Source organism: Osmerus eperlanus, chromosome 10 (assembly GCF_963692335.1).
Source record: "Osmerus eperlanus chromosome 10, fOsmEpe2.1, whole genome shotgun sequence".
In the NCBI taxonomy this organism is placed as follows: Eukaryota; Metazoa; Chordata; class Actinopteri; order Osmeriformes; family Osmeridae; genus Osmerus; species Osmerus eperlanus.
The window spans coordinates 3,058,282-3,076,860 of NC_085027.1; the positions used below are offsets into that span (position 1 = coordinate 3,058,282).

General features: G+C 47.2%; 2 protein-coding genes across 3 annotated transcripts; one reads left to right on the forward strand and one right to left on the reverse strand.

Moving 5' to 3' along the window:
• Positions 1 to 726: 726 nt before the first annotated feature.
• LOC134028021 (WASP homolog-associated protein with actin, membranes and microtubules) lies at positions 727 to 8,862 on the reverse strand. Of its 2 annotated transcripts, XR_009931488.1 has the most exons (12): positions 8,201 to 8,862; positions 7,220 to 7,393; positions 6,584 to 6,734; positions 6,186 to 6,355; positions 5,463 to 5,637; positions 4,375 to 4,559; positions 4,196 to 4,282; positions 3,782 to 3,877; positions 3,034 to 3,445; positions 2,539 to 2,696; positions 1,676 to 2,421; positions 727 to 1,543 (listed from the first exon to the last, which is right to left on the reverse strand). XR_009931488.1 is itself a non-coding variant. In XM_062471324.1 (11 exons), the coding sequence occupies exons 1-11, from the start codon at positions 8,765 to 8,767 to the stop codon at positions 2,269 to 2,271; spliced, it is 2,328 nt and encodes a 775-aa protein (XP_062327308.1). In that variant the 5' UTR covers positions 8,768 to 8,862; the 3' UTR covers positions 727 to 2,268. The 2 variants fall into 2 exon arrangements, 1 of the variants encoding a protein (XP_062327308.1); XM_062471324.1 differs by having other exon boundaries at positions 727 to 2,421.
• Positions 8,863 to 11,047: 2,185 nt separating this feature from the next.
• On the forward strand, positions 11,048 to 18,521 carry LOC134027861 (fibronectin type III and SPRY domain-containing protein 2). The gene is made up of 13 exons (XM_062471086.1): positions 11,048 to 11,178; positions 11,503 to 11,808; positions 11,960 to 12,055; positions 12,312 to 12,545; positions 12,656 to 12,678; positions 13,433 to 13,554; positions 13,730 to 13,894; positions 14,442 to 14,576; positions 14,774 to 14,927; positions 15,510 to 15,643; positions 16,024 to 16,156; positions 16,539 to 16,715; positions 17,643 to 18,521. Exons 2-13 carry the CDS (start codon positions 11,527 to 11,529, stop codon positions 17,893 to 17,895), a joined length of 1,908 nt encoding a protein of 635 aa, XP_062327070.1. The 5' UTR covers positions 11,048 to 11,178; positions 11,503 to 11,526; the 3' UTR covers positions 17,896 to 18,521.
• The last annotated feature ends 58 nt before the right edge of the window (positions 18,522 to 18,579 follow it).

Genomic DNA, 18,579 nt, shown 5'->3' on the forward strand with positions numbered 1-18,579 from the left:
TGTGTATGTGTCTTTTCTATCCACCCGTTATTCTACTCATTTGCGAGGCTGGTTGTGTGATGGGGCTGTGGACCAACAAGGTCAGTGGATGATGACCAGAGACTTGCACAGGGCAGGGAGACAGGATTCAACAGACTGACTGGTGTTCTCCTGGATCAATGAAATCTCATCATGACACGACATCACTCTCGCTGACGCAGAATACCTCTGATGAGCTGGAGCTTCTGTTACTATCCCTGTCTTTTACTGCCTTTCTCTGACTCTCTGACTCACTCTTCCTCTCTCTCTCTCTCTCTCTCTCTCCCTGTCTCCCTCTCTCTCTCTCCAGGCTTCATTGTGGGATGGGTGGTGAGTGGGCGAGTTGGTAAAACATCATTATGGGAGTGTGCTGCACTGTGTGTATGTGTGTGTGTGTGTGTGTGTGGGGATGGCACTGTAGGCCACCACCACTGAGACTTTCTGTTGCCATAGTAACACAGGCTGCCGGGATTGCTTGTCAGAGTGTATGCAGCCAATAGGGTTAGCCCTTTAACACCTGCGCTGTGTTCTTCCTAGGAGTGTCCCTTCTTTCACCTGGAGGCGCCAGTGTCTCACACACACACACACACACACACTCATGGATTACCTGGAAACGAGATGCTCCTGGAAGCGTAACTATCAGACAGGAAGTAAAGCTGAACAAGCTGAATACATACATTCACACATTCAACATTCAATAAAAAATGGTTTACCTTTAGTAACTTTTTATTGGGGTTTTAGATTCTCACAATGAATTACTTTATCCCCAAGGCACTTCAACATGTTCTTGGTTGAAAATGTGTATCTTTTAAAGTAGATAATGATACTGAGCATTGACAAACTGCTACAAAAAAATACAAGTAGAGATACAAGTAATAAAAATCAGTGCTCTACAGTATAAGCTTGTCAGTCCCCTGGCAGATCTACCCAGTGTGGTGCATCATTCTGATGTAAACAGAGGGACAGCGAGCTGCCTGATGCCTCCCCAACAGTGGAGTGACTGAACCATCACCCCTGACATACAGGAGGAAGTCAGGACATCTAGGATGTGGACCTGTGTCTGACCTCCTCTCACAGACAGCTGTCGGGTCAAGATTAGCTGACCAGCACGTTAAAAGCGAGAAGCCAGCGCTGTGAAAACAAGAACATTATACAGGATGCATTGAACACAGCTCAGTGTTCAGCTACTGAGACATGTCCAGGACAGTCCCATTCTGAATTCATAGACATGAGGACATTATTAGAGACTACGTAGTGTAGAAGAAAAACAGATACGGTCATTCATCAATTCATCGTGCAACTTCCCTTGGAACACTCGAAAGAAAAAAATACTTTGGATTCAAGTTGTCAGGTTAGTGGGCCGACAGCAGGCAACTGATGGCGCCACTTTAACAGACCTCAGGGACACTGCCTACATGTTCGTATCTGATTCATTATGAAGCTATCAACAGTCAAGCTATCAAGCGTCAACCTGCACAATTGAAGAACAGATCACTGATCATAATTATTGATTATAAACAGGTTTCTAATGTGTGAGAGGGTGAGTGTGTGTGTGTGTGACAGTGTGTGTGTGTGACAGTGTGTGTGTGACAGTGTGTGTGTGTGTGTGTGTGTGTGTGTGACAGTGTGTGTGTGTGTGACAGTGTGTGTGTGTGACAGTGTGTGTGACAGTGTGTGTGTGTGTGTGTGTGTGTGTGTGTGTGACAGTGTGTGTGTGTGAGAGAGAGGGTGTGTGTGTGACAGTGTGTGTGACAGTGTGTGTGTGTGTGTGTGTGTGGACAATGTGTGTGTGACAGTGTGTGTGAGAGAGTGTGTGACAGTGTGTGTGTGTGTGTGTGTGTGTGACAGTGAGTGTGTGTGAGTGTGTGACAGTGTGTGTGTGTGTGTGTGTGTGTGTGTGACAGTGTGTGTGTGTGTGACAGTGAGTGTGTGTGAGTGTGTGACAGTGTGTGTGTGTGTGTGTGACAGTGAGTGAGTGTGTGACAGTGAGTGAGTGTGTGACAGTGTGTGTGTGTGTGTGTGACAGTGAGTGTGTGTGTGACAGTGTGTGTGTGTGTGTGTGTGTGACAGTGAGTGTGTGTGAGTGTGTGACAGTGTGTGTGTGTGTGTGACAGTGAGTGAGTGTGTGACAGTGTGTGTGTTTGTGTGTGACAGTGTGTGTGTGTGACAGTGTGTGTGTGTGACAGTGTGTGTGTGTGACAGTGTGTGTGTGTGACAGTGTGTGTGTGTGACAGTGTGTGTGTGGTCTCCTCAGGTATCCCACTCTGCAGACTCTCCTCCTCCCTCTCTGTCTCCGTCTTCATCCTCCTCCGAGTCTGCCGACACCCTCTTCATCCTCAGCATGGCCGCCTTGATGCTCTTCTCCAGCTCCGAGTCTCTGCACTCGGGCGGGGCCACGCACACCTAACCCCCTCAGGGAGCACAAACAGGTCAGATACGGACCAACACGACATACACGGCTTTCACACAGGCACAATCAGGCATGCGGTGAACGGAATCAGGCGATTGGCTGGGCCCCACCTTCTTCAGGGTGACCCCCTGCCTGATGGCACACATGATGCTGGTCATGGCGTCCGGGGCGGAGGGGGCCTCGCCGGGGGCAAGAGGAGCTGGGGGTTGGACCCGGCGTAGCCGAACTTGCCCTCTCTGTAACGAGGCCAGCACCTCGTCCATAGACCCTGGGGAGAGAGGGAGGGGGAGAGAGAGAGAGAGAGAGAGAGAGAGAGAGAGAGAGAGAGAGAGAGAGAGAGAGAGAGAGAGAGAGAGAGAGAGAGAGAGAGAGAGAGAGAGAGAGAGAGAGAGAGAGAGAGAGAGAGGGAGGAGTGGGGAAAGGGGGAGAAAGAGAGAGGGGGAGAGGGAGGAAGAGGACTTAGGACCAGTCAGAATATCTGACAAGCTGCCTTCCTGTGAAAATGCTCTCTATACTGAGCTGCTATGAACACCATGACATCCACACAAACATGTGCCAGGATGAGCCCAGTCAGAGACCATGACAGGAATGTTAGACCTGCTCACCTGTGTTTTGTTTGAGAGTGTTCTTGGCAGGGAAGGGAGCCGCCTCTTTCTCGCTCAGGGGCTTGGGTGTGTCCCCTGCCTGGGAGTGGGAGGGTGTGAGGGCAGGGAGGGGTGGAGGAGGAGGGGGCAAGGGCGGGGGAGGAGGAGGAGGAGGGGGCGGGGGGGAGGTCTGGGAGGGTTGCGGGGCAGGAGGTGGAGGGGCGTAGATGATCACCGGGATGTCCCTGGGTTTGGCTGCGCTCTGTTTTTTCTTGGGGGGTTTCCTGGGGGCGGGGGCAGGGGCGGGGGATCCAGCCGAGGGGGCGGGGCTAAGGTTAATGATTGACAGTGGCTGGGAGGAATCAGAACACGGTGATTCACGTGCAGCCATTTTGGATCGAGGAGTCTTCACCACATACTGTCCCGGACGCTTCTGGAAAAGACAGGAGGAGAATGCTTTAGGAGTGTGGTACATCTAGAGCGCCCTATAGGAGAGGCAGGGGACAGCAGTAGGCTCTCCTGCATGGATACAGGCTCAAACATGTGAGACAGATTCAGTCCCAGGGAAGAGAGTTAGAGCTGCTCAGGGTTTATTACAGGAGAGGTGCAGCAGGGAGACAACAAGACAGAGAGAGAGACAGAGAGAGAGAGAGAGACATAGGGAGAGACAGAGAGAGAGACAGAGAGAGACAGAGAGAGAGACATAGGGAGAGACAGAGACAGACAGAGAGAGAGAGACAGAGAGAGGAAGACATAGGGAGAGACTAACCTCTCTAAAGGAGCGTAATCTACTCAGCGTCTTCTCTCTCTCCTCGTCCACCCACTCCTTTCTCCTCTGGTCTTCTTCTTTTCTCTTCTCTCGTTTCTGCGGGTGAATAGAGAGGGATGAAAAGAGAGAGAGAGGGGGGACAGAGAGAGGGATGAAAAGAGAGAGGGGGGACAACAGAGAGAGGGATGAAAAGAGAGAGAGAGGGGGGACAGAGAGAGAGAGAGAGAGAGAGAGAGAGAGAGAGAGAGAGAGAGAGAGAGAGAGAGAGAGAGAGAGAGAGAGAGAGAGAGAGAGAGAGAGAGAGAGAGAGAGAGAGGAGAGAGAGATGGGTGGGTGGGTGGGTGGGTGGGTGGGTGGTTCCATTGGTTGTTTGACCACCCACCGTGGGTCCCCCCCGTTGTCATGGTTACTCACCAGGTGGACTCCGTGGTGTTGGATGAAGGAGGTGCCGCTCTCCTGGGAGGCTCTATGCTTCTGCTCGTTGGCCTCCACACACTGATCCTACAGCAGGGACACACACACACACACGTTCACGCTAAACACACGCACACACGCGCGTCACACACACACACACACACACACGCGTGGTTTACCCTCTTGTTGCGGAGATAGGCCCTGCGGGCACCGATGCTTCCTCTCTTGGACTCCAGGGCCTGGAGACGACGTCTCAGGTGACTGACAGGTGGGGCGGGGTCAGGGGAGACACCTGTCTGAACCAGGCTCTGGAGCTCCTCTGGGTCCTCACACACATCGTAGTACACCACCTCCTCCTTCAGCTCTGAAACACACACACAGTATTTTTTTATATATATATATATATATATATTTTGGGGCATTTCATGCTTTTTTTTATAGTGAAAGTTTGGGAGGGCAGGGGAGAAAGAGAGGGAATGCAGTAAAGGGCCCTGGTTGGAATCGAACCGTCTTAGACTTTAACCTATGTGGTCTGCACTCTAGTGGGGCACTCTAGGGATGCCCCCTCCTTCATGTTAATTAAAGCTTTCCTTCACAATGCCCCACGTTTGTACTTTAGCTCGAAGCACAGTACCCACAGCAGTGTGCACTCCGGAAAGTTCTCAGTCACGGCATTATGAGAAGAAATCTCCACAGAGACGGAACCTCTCTTTCACACAAATCTGTCGTCCCCTCTCTCTCTTCTTCTCCTGGGGGGAGGGAGGAGGGGAGGGAGGGGGGGAGGGAGGAGGGGAGGGAGGAGGGGAGGGGACAAGTGCTGAAGTACCACTTTCTGCTTCCCTCTCTGCTTTTAAAAATAAATCTGATGCCCAGAGTGCTCAGAGCCTAGCCAAAACACACACACACACACACACAAAGCTTGGAAGTTGGAAGCAAACAGCCTATTCCCCACGAGCAGCAATTAGTGGGCATTTACATGCATAAAATATTACCCCAAAGTAAATATGCTTTTGCGAGATTATTTAAAACTCGTGTGTCGAGGCAGACACACCACTCTGTGTTGTAAGGAGAGGCTGTTCTGTTGTATCAGAGGACGATCAGAGATGCCAGGCGTGTGTGACCCCAGGGCCCATGTGTGACCCCAGGGCCCCTGTGTGACCCCAGGGCCCCTGTGTGACCCCAGGGCCCCTGTGTGACCCCAGGGCCCCTGTGTGACCCCAGGGCCCCTGTGTGACCCCGCGGCTGGGAGCGACAGACGACAGCGTACCTTTCATCTGCCGGCGCACGGTGCCTATCTGGGCCACCAGGAGAAGCTCCTCGTTCCTCAGGACGTTGAACTTGGTGTCGTACAGCTCCAGCTGGGCCTCGTAGTACTGCAACTCCAGCTGGTCCACAGCTTCCTGCTGGCCAGGTCCACATCCCTCCTGAGAGAGAGACCTCATCTAGGGTAGAACACACAGGGGCTTCAGTGCGACAACGACCAGGGTTGGGCTGCACGCTTGCACGCACGCCGCGGGGGGAGCTATCGAGAGGCACTTCCTGTTGGCTCCGTGACACATCTACAAATCCCTGAGATCTGCGTAGGTGTAGCTCACTTATCTCTCAACACAGACACAGACACACAGACACAGACACATGCACAGTTGGCTCTAATGGGGCTGGATACTCAGTAGACTACAGCATAACTGACCTTGTAATTGTGTTCTAGCTGTATCAAATGGATTAAAGAATAATGTAGCTGCTACAACAGCCATCTTGGGTGAACTACAATGTATTCTTTGTCTATATCTTAACTGTCACAGTCACTAGACTACTCTTAGTATAGTAATGTAAGCTGTTGGAGGTTTATGTGGGGACTTTCAGGTCTATAAATAGATCAATGTCCGCTAACAGGACGCTGTGGGCAGATAGATGAACCCGAGTAGAAACCTGGCAACCCTGGTGCTGACCCAGCGTAAACCTGGCAACGCACACAAACACAAACACAGACCTGCCCTCTGATGCTGGCCTTCCTGCGGTTCAGGCACATCTCCTGGGCCCTCATTTGCTGCAGAGTCTCTTTGGCCAGGAGGAAGTGCAGCTTCTCCATCCTGGGAGCAGCGGACGCCCATGCGGCAGGGCCAAAGCGACACTCATCCCCCTCCATCTGCTTCAGCATGCCTAAGGGCCGTGCACACACACACACACAATCAATCATCAGTTTTTTTTTAACCCTGGTTATTGTTTGAGGACGCAGACCAGCACAACTCTCTGGTGTGCAGGTGTTCCCTGAGTAGTGCGGCCGATATTGGTTTGGAGTGCTCCTCGACAAAGAGGAGTGTGCTACGCCAAAATGCACTCACACACTCAGTGGCTCCCTCTCTCGCGCGCACACACACACAACTGTACCGGCCAGAGCCTTTGATGTCTTTTTGAAGTAGCTGACAGTGATGTCCTGTATGGAAGACACCGCATCCTCTGCTCTCCTCCTCCACTCCTCCGCCTCTCTCTCCAGAGCTTGGATTCTCTTGGGGCCCAGCTCCTCATACTCCAGAGACTTCTGCAAAGGTTCCCCACAGACAAACAAGTCAACAACAACAACAACAACAAGTAGGAGTAGGAGGAGTCAAGTGACTGAGCGGTGAGGGAATCGGGCTAGTAATCTGAAGGTTGCCAGTTCGATTCCCGGTCATGCAAACTGACGTTGTGTCCTTAGGCAAGGCACTTCACCCTACTTGCCTCGGGGGAATGTCCCTGTACTTACTGTAAGTCGCTCTGGATAAGAGCGTCTGCTAAATGACTAAATGTAAGTAGGCTGTGTGTGTACCCTTGTCTGACTTTTGGCTTCTCAAGTCACAGAGACATGTTTTCTCAGCCTCAGGATTGAACTAGACTACACTATACGCAAGTGTAGAGATGTAAAGTGAAGTGGAACTTCACTTCACCAGTCCTTGTATTAGGTTGGTAGAGGTGCAGATCTAAGGGCGTATATGTGAAGCCCTATGTGACATTGCTTTTTAAAAGGGCTATACAAATAAAACTTACCAGGATCTCCATCTTGTACAGGCAAGCCAGCTCCCGCATGTCTCTGAAGGGCTGCAGCAGGTACTGGAAGAAGTGTGTCGCCACGGTGACTAGGTCCTGGTAAGCCTGGTCCTCCTGGTCATAGATGTGCAGCAGCAGAACCATCCTGTCAGCAGTGCTGTGGCTCTGATGCAACTGCAGGAGACCGGCTCACACTTAGCACCGAATAAATGTGAGATCTAGGTGACTCTAGATCTAGGTGCCAGTGATAAGCGTTGGTTAATCGGTAACAAGGCCCCTATAAGATGCTTGTTAACATTAAAATGTGTTAATAAGACTCAAAACTTATAAAGGCCTCATTAATTAACGCTTACACGATTACATGCACCAGGATATAAAGTGTCACCCCAAATGAATATTTCACATAATAGCCTCTGTTAGAGTATAGCATCTCACATCGATGTTGCATTTAATGTAACCTTGTCTCTTATTACTAACAAATCAGGGGACTGATATCCATGATTTACTGCAGAGCATTTATTTTACAGATGCGACTGTCCACATTGCAAGTTATAACTGTGCACATATAGTCTGAGCTGCATCAATTCAACAACCTGGCAGCACACTGTGGGCCAAACTAGGACTAGAGTCTGTGTAAATGGACACAATAGGGATGGCATTTAGATGACTTAGTTTCACATTCTAGAAGCTTCAGCAGAACAGGAATAGCAGGATTAGCAGAAGGACTTGAAGAACTTCGCAAAGTGAACAATCTCAGTCTGACTCACTTCACTTGGGGTCTCTTTCTCTTACTCACCCCTCATCTCCCTCACATTCTCATCCCTCACCTCAGCTCTCACCTCATCTCCTTCAGCAGACAGTAATTCCTTGTTTCCCCTTCCCCCATCTCTTTCACCCCCTCATCTTCCTCAACCTCTCGTCTCTCCTCTCCCATCTTTCGCTGTCTCTCCCAAAGTTAACTGACCAGCATCTTGCGCTCACCGTTCGCAGGAGATCTTTGGCTCTGGTCACCTCTTCCTGCATCGTTTTCTTCTTGAATTCCTGAAGGTTTTCAAAGTACTCCTCAACATCTCGCTCATCTTGGGAGAATAGTGAGTCAAGGACAATCTTTCGCCCACATATATCAATCGCATGGCTGAAGTATTTCTCAAGTTGGCGACAAGGTGTATCAAGGTCCCTTTCGTCCTCGGGAGTGGATACACGGTTCAGAAATAAGTCCCAAATGTTACCATCATCAAAGTCTGACAAGTCTGGAAAAATTGTTGCCAGAACATCACTGACACCTGTAAACTGACGATGAACGTTTTTTAAATCGTTGACAGAGAACAATCCAGCCCAGCTCGTTTGGTTGTCGCTAACTGCGATCTCATCTTTCCGTTTCTGTCGCTGAAGAGTTCTGTTGTGACAGGTGACAGCAAATTTAGACTCGATAGCATTCCATTCTACTATAAATCCAAGCTTAAATATTTCGTTTTCTTCAAATATATTACTTTTTATAGCCACCCAACCATCTAAACTGTCTAAACGCTCGCAGTCCACGTTATTCATCTTTAGAAAACATGTACAGCTTGTGTTTCGCTGCTCTGTTTACACCATCCGCCATTTGTATGACGTAGGGCGCTCTCCTCTACCTTCAACTTTGACCTTTTCCTCATGACTACCGGGGAATTCCACCTCGCGTCTACGACACACCCCTTAATAATAATAATATGTTTATGGACACCACAGTCGAAGCAGTTTATAGTTAGGTTGATACAAATTTAACCTTGCAACAGAAGGCTGAAAAGAGTAGTACGTCTGTTTTTCGCAAAATACATTCCGAATATTAGGCCTACAGGCTACTTTAATTAAATCATGACAGTGCGACGTGTATGGAAGCAAATCAGTGACATAATGTTTTGAATTTTAAAAGGAATTGAATACTCATTCAAATTTAAACACCACCAAATTTGTTGGTTTTGAATTCACCTCTTTAAAATTCCAATATTAATATAAATGAAAACAAAATCTGATCCATAAATTCAAGATTCGAAATTCATGTTGCTCAAATTCGAACATTAAAGTTCGGATCCGAAAAATGTTATTCAAAAAAATTCAAGCTTCAGAAATTCCAATAGAATAAAATTCAGGCTGCTCAAAGAATACAGCCGAAAAATATCTGATTGCAACATCCGGAATGGGGTCCAACCATACTATGGAAGCAAATCAGTGACATAATATTTAGCATTTTAAAAGTCATTGAATACTTAATTTTGACACCACTGAATTTGTTGGTTTGGAATTATTGTGTGTGTGTCGTTTTTAACACGCAACCTTACGTTTTGTTGCAGGCACAAATAAAGTATTGTACTATATGATAAATAGGTAAGTCTGTGTTTTAATTTTAGGATACTCATATTTCATTCATTATTTTACAGTGATCATTATGTATAACAAGTTTCATCTACACATCAGTGGGGGGGGGGGGGGGGGCAGACCAGGCCATTCAAGGGGGCGGACCATACCCAAAGGTCTGATGATGTCCAGATGCAAAGGGATACATTCTCCATGGTCTAATGAATCTTCTTCTTATCTCCTGGTGTTGACTCTCACTCTTAAGAGTTGATGAGGCCCATTGTACCCTCTTCTTGTCCCATAGTGTGGCCCTCCCTCCTCTCCCATCCGGTACCTCTCACCGGACTTGATGTCAAACAGGTCTCTGCAGCAAATCACCATGCAACCAATGCCATCGTTATGTTTGGCAACAATTAGGTTGCGGAAGGTCTTGAGACAGCTCTTTTCTTTTAGCCCTTGTGAGATGTGTCTTGTGTGACACCTTGGCAATGAGACTTTTTTGTAGGCCATCAGTTGGGACTGAACCAGCTGATATTAATTTGCACTGACAAAGGGCTGGATTGCTTTTTAATTACTGATATATTTCAATTGTTGTCTTGGCTTTCCATGCCTTTTTGCCCCTCCCTTTCTTCATGTATTCAATACTTTTTCCCTGTGTTACATGTTACATCAATACTGTTTCCCTGTCCCACATTATTACACATAACTTAATTTCTGAACGTATTTGTTTTGGTTTATTGTACTGTATGTATGGATTACATGGGTTGTTACCAACATCTGGTGAAAATGTCATGTCAATAGCACCTTTAGAAATATATTTATTGAGAAAAATGGTGACGTGTTCAATACTTATTTCATCCGCTGTATGTTCAGCATTGTCATTACACATTTTGTATATCTGAGGTATTGATTATCTTTTTATTCAACAGAGACATAGAACATATGAAATAGCAGCATTGAATTCGCATTATAGATTTCATTCCTCCACAGAACACAGGTGGAACAGATTTCCCTGGAGGCCCGAGGAAAGTGGTCCCCCCTGTATATTAGCTTTGGGGGGCGAACCTTTTTTCGAAAATATTTTTACAACCTTTCGAAAATATTTTTTTCAAACTGTTGTGTCAGACACAACACGACAAAAAAGTTGAAAGTCGAATTTGAACTGCCTGAATTGTGTTCTATTTGAATTTCTGAAGCTTAAATTTTGTTTTTGCATGGGATCTGAATTTTACTGTTTGAGCAACCTGAATTTACGAACCTTGAATTATTATTGACATTGAAATAAATTCATATTTTAAAGAGGTGAATTCAAAACCAACAAATTCGGTGTTAAAACTTAAATATTCAATGGCTTTTAAAATTCAAAACATTATGTCACCGATTTGCTTTCATACACGTATGCAATCTGAGTAACGTTGTGTCTAAATCGTCGTTAATGCTGGTTAAACTGGCATTATAATGAATATTCATATTGACACTTGAGCTGCCTGTCAGTGTTTGGGTCCTTTCTATATTTATCACAAACTCGTTTGCTTTGCTTGACTGAAAAACATTGCCAATGGCCGCCTTAAATCGACGCTGCTGAAACATTAAACAAGAAAATTACTAAATGATTTATCATCCAGGTAACCGGAAATTAATATCTAATCCTAGTAACAAATCTTAATACATTTTCATCAACATCGATTCCTAGCAGTGCATGGTTTCCGTTGATGACTCAAGAAAGCTTAAAAAATTGTACCGGTGTTGTGTTGTCAGTGTATAATTTTAACGGTGAAAATCATCATACATTATCACTGTATAGCCTACTAACTATCTTAAGATCTTAAAAAGGACTCCAAATAGCCACTGTTTTACAATTAACCACGCCATAGGGGTTAGCAAACGCTGTAACACACAGTAGAGCTTGGCCACATTGAAAGACTCCACCTGGCCATTATCTCCCACAGTGACAGCAAGGGTCCCTTCTGGTCATGGATGTGTGTGATATCAGAGGGGCAATGTTGGATGTGATCACGGAGGAGGTTCTGAGTGGAGACGAGGATCACGAGGGGGACACCAAAAATGGTCTGTCTACTGAGCCCTTCGTGGTGGTGTCTCAGAAACAGAGGACAGTGGCCTCCACCTTCCAGCGCTTCTCTGTGGACACTAACGAGTCTCTGACCTTTGAGGCGTGTGTAACGTCAGACGAGGAAGAGCCAGTTTCCCCCACCTCAGACGAACATGACAATGTTTTTGATGAGCAAGGGGACGAGGTAAGGGGCAGATAACTAGGCTTGGGGGGCTTTTAACACCTTGTGTTGAATACACTGGAGGAACCCCTAATGTCTCTGTCATCTAGAAATCATACAGGGGAAAAAAAGAATGACCACTGCAGTTTGATGTTTTACCTTCTTTTTTATTCAGAATGTCATGAATGAGACCAGAAGCAAACTACAGGAGAAGGTTACTGAGATGGAAAACTTTGCAGGTCACCTGGAGGAGATATTCCTCACCGTAGAGGTAAAAGTCTCACCTGGAACTCAGGATGATCACGAACAAGTCCTCAAGGTTTTTTTGCTTTTCACAATGTATGCTCATGTTTTGGCTTCCCGCAATGTTTTTGGGGCTATCTCGTTGTTTATGATCATTGATCTATGCATTTTTTTTTAAAAGCTCTCTCTTGGAAGTAGCTTTGGATAAAAGCGTCTGCTAAATGAATACATGTAAATGTGATGTTCCCACCTTCGTAGCCTGACATCCTTGTAAACTCGTTCAGGAGAATTTCGGTCGTCAGGAGCAACACCTGGAGCAACATTACAACGACGTCCTGCAGACGTTGTCTCATCGCTATGACGACAGGGCCGCGGGGCTGGAGGAGGAGAAGAAGAACAAGCTGGAGGCTCTGTACACACAGCTGCTGGGGTGCGGACGCATACTGGAGTCCTCCAAGGAGCTCATCGAGGCAGCTCAGGCTCTGTACCGTATCCAGGACCAACGCCTCCTCCTACAGGTGAGCCCTGGACTGCCTCCTGTCAAAGTGATTAGCTCTTTTGATGGTTTTAAACCTACAAATAATGCCATAGTAGTTTAAATCTTAAGTTGTTTACTTGTCGTTGACAGGGAGTAACGCCCATCCTTAAGAGGTAGTATGAAGTGTTGTCTGAGTGGTCATGTTTTGAACTGGCTTACACTACAATGAATGATAATGGTTTTGTTGTGATATCTCAATGCATGGGTTCGAAACATCACCCCTCTTCACTCATGACTTCATAAGCATGCACATGCATCAGCTTGGATTGAGGTCTAATGTGTCCAGTGTGATGCAAATGTAACGGGTGTGAATCCGTGAAACTCACTCCTCGAGTATATAACAGGCCACCCGCGTCAGCAAAGAGCTAGCTTTTCGTTGGCGTAGCTGGTAGTGGTCGCGCTTGGCAGGTCAGAGGTGGCGTGTTTGAGCCCAGCGAGTGGCAAACAGACCGTCACGGAGCATGGCCACGTCTGTTACACAGACAAATGTTTGGAACGGCATGGCGCAAGTCAAACGTACATGGAGTGCAGTTTCCTCCAAATTTACAGCTCTGGGAGGGGGGGAGGGTGGCGGCGGGGGGGGGGGGAGGGGGACCATGAGACAGAAATGAAATGCCGTCGTGTCAATAAGATAAATAACATAAGGCCATTTAGTTTGTTTAATAAAAGAGCAAGGTATAGACCTGTTTTATAGGAAAGGTCACCTTAAATGACTTATTTTGTGATCAGGCGCTATATAAAACAAATTGACCTTCCAGGGAGGGCCGGGGGTGCCGTTGGGGGGGCGGGCGCCCCCCTAATGTAATGGTAGGGGAAACACTGGAGTGGATTTGCTTTACCCCAACTCGTGTGTGTCTGTCCAACTAGAATGGAGGAGTTTGCCAAAGAGAAGGTCGACCTCACTATAGCCACTTCTTTATCCTTCGACACGCCCCTGGCTGACATGTCAGACGTGAAAACCATGATGGACTCCATCAACATCGTACCAGGTCTGACCTTCAGATAAGTTAACGCTTTTTCATTTACTCAGTTGATGTTTTTCAGAATAAAAGCTTTAAAATCATAATTGGTTCTGTTCATCCACATAATTATGGATGATGATAAGTGTTGTGGTTGCCTGGAGACATAAGGATTTGAGTAGCATTAATATTGGGACGTTGTCAGCTCCGTCTGCCCCAGTCATCAACCCCCAGTCACCCAACTCTGCCACCCAGACCTCCCTGCGTGTGTGTTGGAGCCTGTTCTCTGATGACACGGTGGAGTACTATGAGCTGTACTACAGAACAGTGCTGGAGGACACACCATCAGAGAGAACCTTGGAACCACAGGGTAGGACACGCCCACATAGAACACCTTAGAACCACAGGGTAGGACATGCCCACATAGAACACCTTAGAACCACAGGGTAGGACACGCCCACATAGAACACCTTAGAACCACAGGTTAGGACATGCCCACATAGAACACCTTGGAACCACAAGGTAGGACGCGCACCCCATAGAACACCTTAGAACCACAGGGTAGGACATGCCCACATAGAACACCTTGGAACCACAAGGTAGGACACGCCCACATAGAACACCTTAGAACCACAGGGTAGGACATGCCCACATAGAACACCTTGGAACCACAAGGTAGGACATGCCAACATAGAACACCTCCGAATATCTTAGTAGGGTGAGAACTTCCATGAGTAGTCACAAGATCTTTTGAATTTCAGTAAGTGGAAAGCCGGGAGTCATGAAAAAAGCATGCTATGTTGATTTAATGCTCCTGAAGTATTTATTTATAATCGTGCCGATTAACTGCATTCCAGTGTTTCCGTTCCCTGAAGCGTCAGTTACCGTTTCACCTGTGATTGTCATATTCCCCATAGTGTCCATGGTTAAGGTGAAGGAGACCCACTGCACCGTGGAAGACTTGCAGCCCAACGCTCAGTATGAGTTCTGGGTGACAGCTACTAACACTACAGGCATCAGCCCCACCAGCGAAAAGGCCCTGTACATGACAGGTAATTAGGTTGCACTCAGCCCAGAATGTTGTCAGCAGAAAGCACTGGGAAATTTCTAAATTCAGTAAAGCTGTGACAGGTTGCATAAAACATCCAGCCAGACACTTGGCATCCTCTCTATGCTTCAGGGCATTGAGTGGAATGGAGCCTCCTGTGTTGTTTTCATAGCCTGACCCAGCTCTGTCCTCTCCCCCCAGTCCCTTCCCCTCCCCTGATCAGACAGAGGGCGTGTACCAGCTGCCCCGAGGCTGCTCTGATTCGCTGGGAGTCAGGAAATACAAACCCAGTTGACTCATACACTGTGGAGCTCAGCGAAATGGGCTCAGATGGAGAACAGAGTGGGGTTACTGAGTAAGACACAAAATTGGAAAATCTTTCTGTAATCACTGTCTTATGTATTGTTTTGCATAAATGGCTCAGCAATGGTGAACGACATACACTACCTACAAGATTGTATTTCAGGTCTCATCCTGAGTGCAGCATCCCAGGAGGTCCTGGTAGCATCATGTTTAACAAGCCTCTTTTTCCAGAACGTTCATAAATGAGTCCCTCTGTTGCTGCAGTTTTAGGCGGTATGAGTTCCCAGGATAGAGTAGTTGCTGACTCAGACTGGTAGTGTCCTAGAAAAGCTATTCTTAGTCAGGCCTCCTCCAGCGCTCTCAGCCGGAACCTAGTCCTATCAGCCTGGGTCCAATTCACATTCCATTTCAGTCAACTCTGGCCACGTACGTTGAAAAATAATTTAGACTGGATAAAAAACAGTTCTTTTCAGCTTAGTAAGTCTCTCACCTTAAATGAAAGTTACTGATATATAATTAGCTTGATGCTATAATCTTGTACGCTGCATCAAATTCTTACATTTGTTTTAAAATAGACATAGTCCATTTGAAATAAAATAAGTAAATGACTAAATCTAATATTGTGTGTTGCCAGGTCCATCGTGGCTATCCCCTCCTGTGAGAGTGTGATCTTGCTGCAGGCAGGTAGGACCTTCCTGCTGTCTGTCAGGGCAGTCAATATTGGGGGTCCCAGTGAGAGAAGTGAAGGCTTTACCGTCTCCACCACAGGTGAGACCCCCACTATGCTGTGGGGTTAAGTGAGCAGTTAAATGAGCATGTGTGCTTGCATGCTGACAGTGAATGGTCATTGATACTGGTTGAACTATCAGCAAAATTGCACCAGTTGTTAGGTCAGTATAGGTTTATAAGGTTAGTATAGGTTATTATGTGTATTAGAGGTTTAGTAAACCGTATTGTATATTTAGGAGGTTTATTATATTTGAGCTTATCATAGGTGCAATCTATGTTCTGAGTTCTTATGTTATGTTGTGCCAGGTTGCTTTGCGTTGTCTTGTCCTAAGAATTTCAGTGCCCAGTCTGAACGAGTGTTGTTCTGTGCATCTGACAATAAAATACTTGAACAGTGTGTGTGTGTGTGTATCCTGTAGGCACATTCTTCCACCTGCTGGAGGACACCGCCCATCCCTGTCTGTCGATCTCTAAGGATGGCTTCACCATGTTCTATGGGGACGAGGAACTGCCCCTGAGTGCCATGACCTTTGATGACAACACCTTTGCAGGGTAACACAGGTTAAACCACCATAGGGGGGCCACCAGCACAGTCAGTCGTAACTGAGGGCAGGCCCGCCGATAGGGGAGGACAAACGGGTCTGTTGTCCTGGGCCCAGGGTAGGGGGGGGGAGCATAACTGGAGCAGAGGAGAGGAAGAGCAAGGGAAAAGGAGAGATCTGGGCGCAGGGGGCCCATCTAAGATTCTCGTCCTGGGCCCAGACAAGACTGTCAACTGGCCTGACTGTGGCAGTAACTCTTCCGGGTGAGACGTAGTTGTAAGTGACTGTGCAGCTGATGCATAGTTCACACACCCTAGTCTCCGCAAGTCGCCTTGGGTAAAGGTGTCTGCTAAATAAATAATAGTGTAATTGTATTGTGTTTTCGAGTGCAGCTGCGTAGCAGTCCTGGGGGACCTGATTCCTGTGCGAGGCAGACACTACTGGGAGGTGGAGGTGGGGGAGGACACGGAGTTCAGGATTGGTGTGGCATACGAGGACACGCCCAGGAATTCCTACTTGGGGGGCAACAACACGTCCTGGTGCATGAGGCACACCCTTACCCCCTCCAGGTAAGAGTCTGGAGCCGGAACACCCATCTAGATCATTTACATTTATTCATTTAGCAGCCACTTAAGAGAGAGCTTTACAAAAGTGCATAGGTCAATGATCATAACAACGAGATAGCCTCAAAACATTGCGGGTAGCCAAAACGTGAAGCATATATTGTGAAAAGCAAATAAGTACCAATGGGAAGAACCATAATAGCATGTAGATAAACAAGTTACAAATTAAACATGAACCTCAAAAAGTGCAAGAGTGATCAGCACTGACAGATCAGTGGTCGACTGTTCCTACTCAGTTCAGCCGCTGGGATCGTTCTCAGGGTAATATGTATGCCTGTCATCCCAAGGGGGTCTATCGCCCATTTCTGTGTATGAATAGCAGGACGATGCAGGATTATTTCTGGTCGTTCAAAATATTAATTTTCTTTGTGAGACACTGCTTTTTTTCATTGTTTTTCCAATGCCTTGTTGGAAGTATTCTTCAGTTAGGTGCCCGTGGAACAAAAGTGTCATTGCCGTATAGCTGTTGCCATAGCAACTCTGTTCCGCACAAAGCATAACAGCTGTATTGTCACTTTCGGCAGATCCTTCGTACAGACATATCACACAAGACACCACACGATTGTGCTTCTGAAGCGCTAGTCTGGCACTGGTCCGGTTAATGTGGGAGTGCCTACGCAAAACCAATATACAAGCCTACGTCCCCTCCTGAGCCACTGGTTTACAGAAAGGATAAAGCATCAACATCTCTGCTATGCCCCCTTGAGTTGGAGGAAAAACAACACTACCTAGTAGTGCGTTTCATTCCTGCACACACACACACACTAAACCCCCTCAGCCATGTTGTTCTGGAATCCCCATGTTGGCGTTAAATGTACCACAAACCTCCTGTTGTCCGATGCACTAAAACTCCCACGTCGCTCTGTCAAACAGGCACAAGTACGAGTTCCTGCACAGCGGCTGGAGTCCAGACATCCGGATCACAGTGAACCCTGTGAGGATCGGGCTTCTGCTGGACTACGGCCAGGGGACCCTGTCCTTCTTCAACGTGGACCTGGAGCAGCACCTTCATACCTTCTGCTGTCAGTTCCAGCGCTACGTCCACCCCTGCTTCTCCCTGGACAACCCCGGGGTGCTCACGCTCCACAACGGCATGGCAGCCCCTCGCTACACCCAACTGATTTGACGTCAGTTTAGTAACATGTTCAACCTGGGGGTCAGATGGCTGACCGGTTAACATTTACATTTAGCAGACGCTCTTATCCAGAGCGACTTACAGGAAGTACAGGGACATTCCCCCCGAGGCAAGTAGGGTGAAGTGCCTTGCCCAAGGACACGTCATTTTGCACGGACGGGAATCGAACTGGCAACCTTCTGATTACTAGCCCGCTTCCCTAACCGCTCAGCCACCTGACTCCTGGTTAAGGAGTCGGGCTAGTAATCAGAATGTTGCCGGGTCGATTCCTGGCCATGCCCTTCACCCTACTTGCCTTGGGGGGAATGTCCCTGTAGTTACTGTAAGTCGCTCTGGATAAGAGCGTCGGCTAAATGACTAAATGTAACCTGGCATCTCCAGCTGCAGGGATACTAAATTAAATCAGGCACACGTCTTTTTTTTTTCAAATTGTTTATTACAGTATTCCATGGGAACAGGTTTACACCATTTTCCAAGATAAGAAAAGTTCCACTGAAAGTTACAATATATATCAGTAATTGGTGCAAAGCAAGTAACGAGAATCTGAAGGCAAGCCAATTCATAAACAGCATATGGTTTTAAAATAAATGAAATTAAACTACCTTGAATGAACGATCTATTGTGACTATAATGGTGGTTAATTTCCTTCTGTCCACCGGGGAGGTCAGAGGGCAG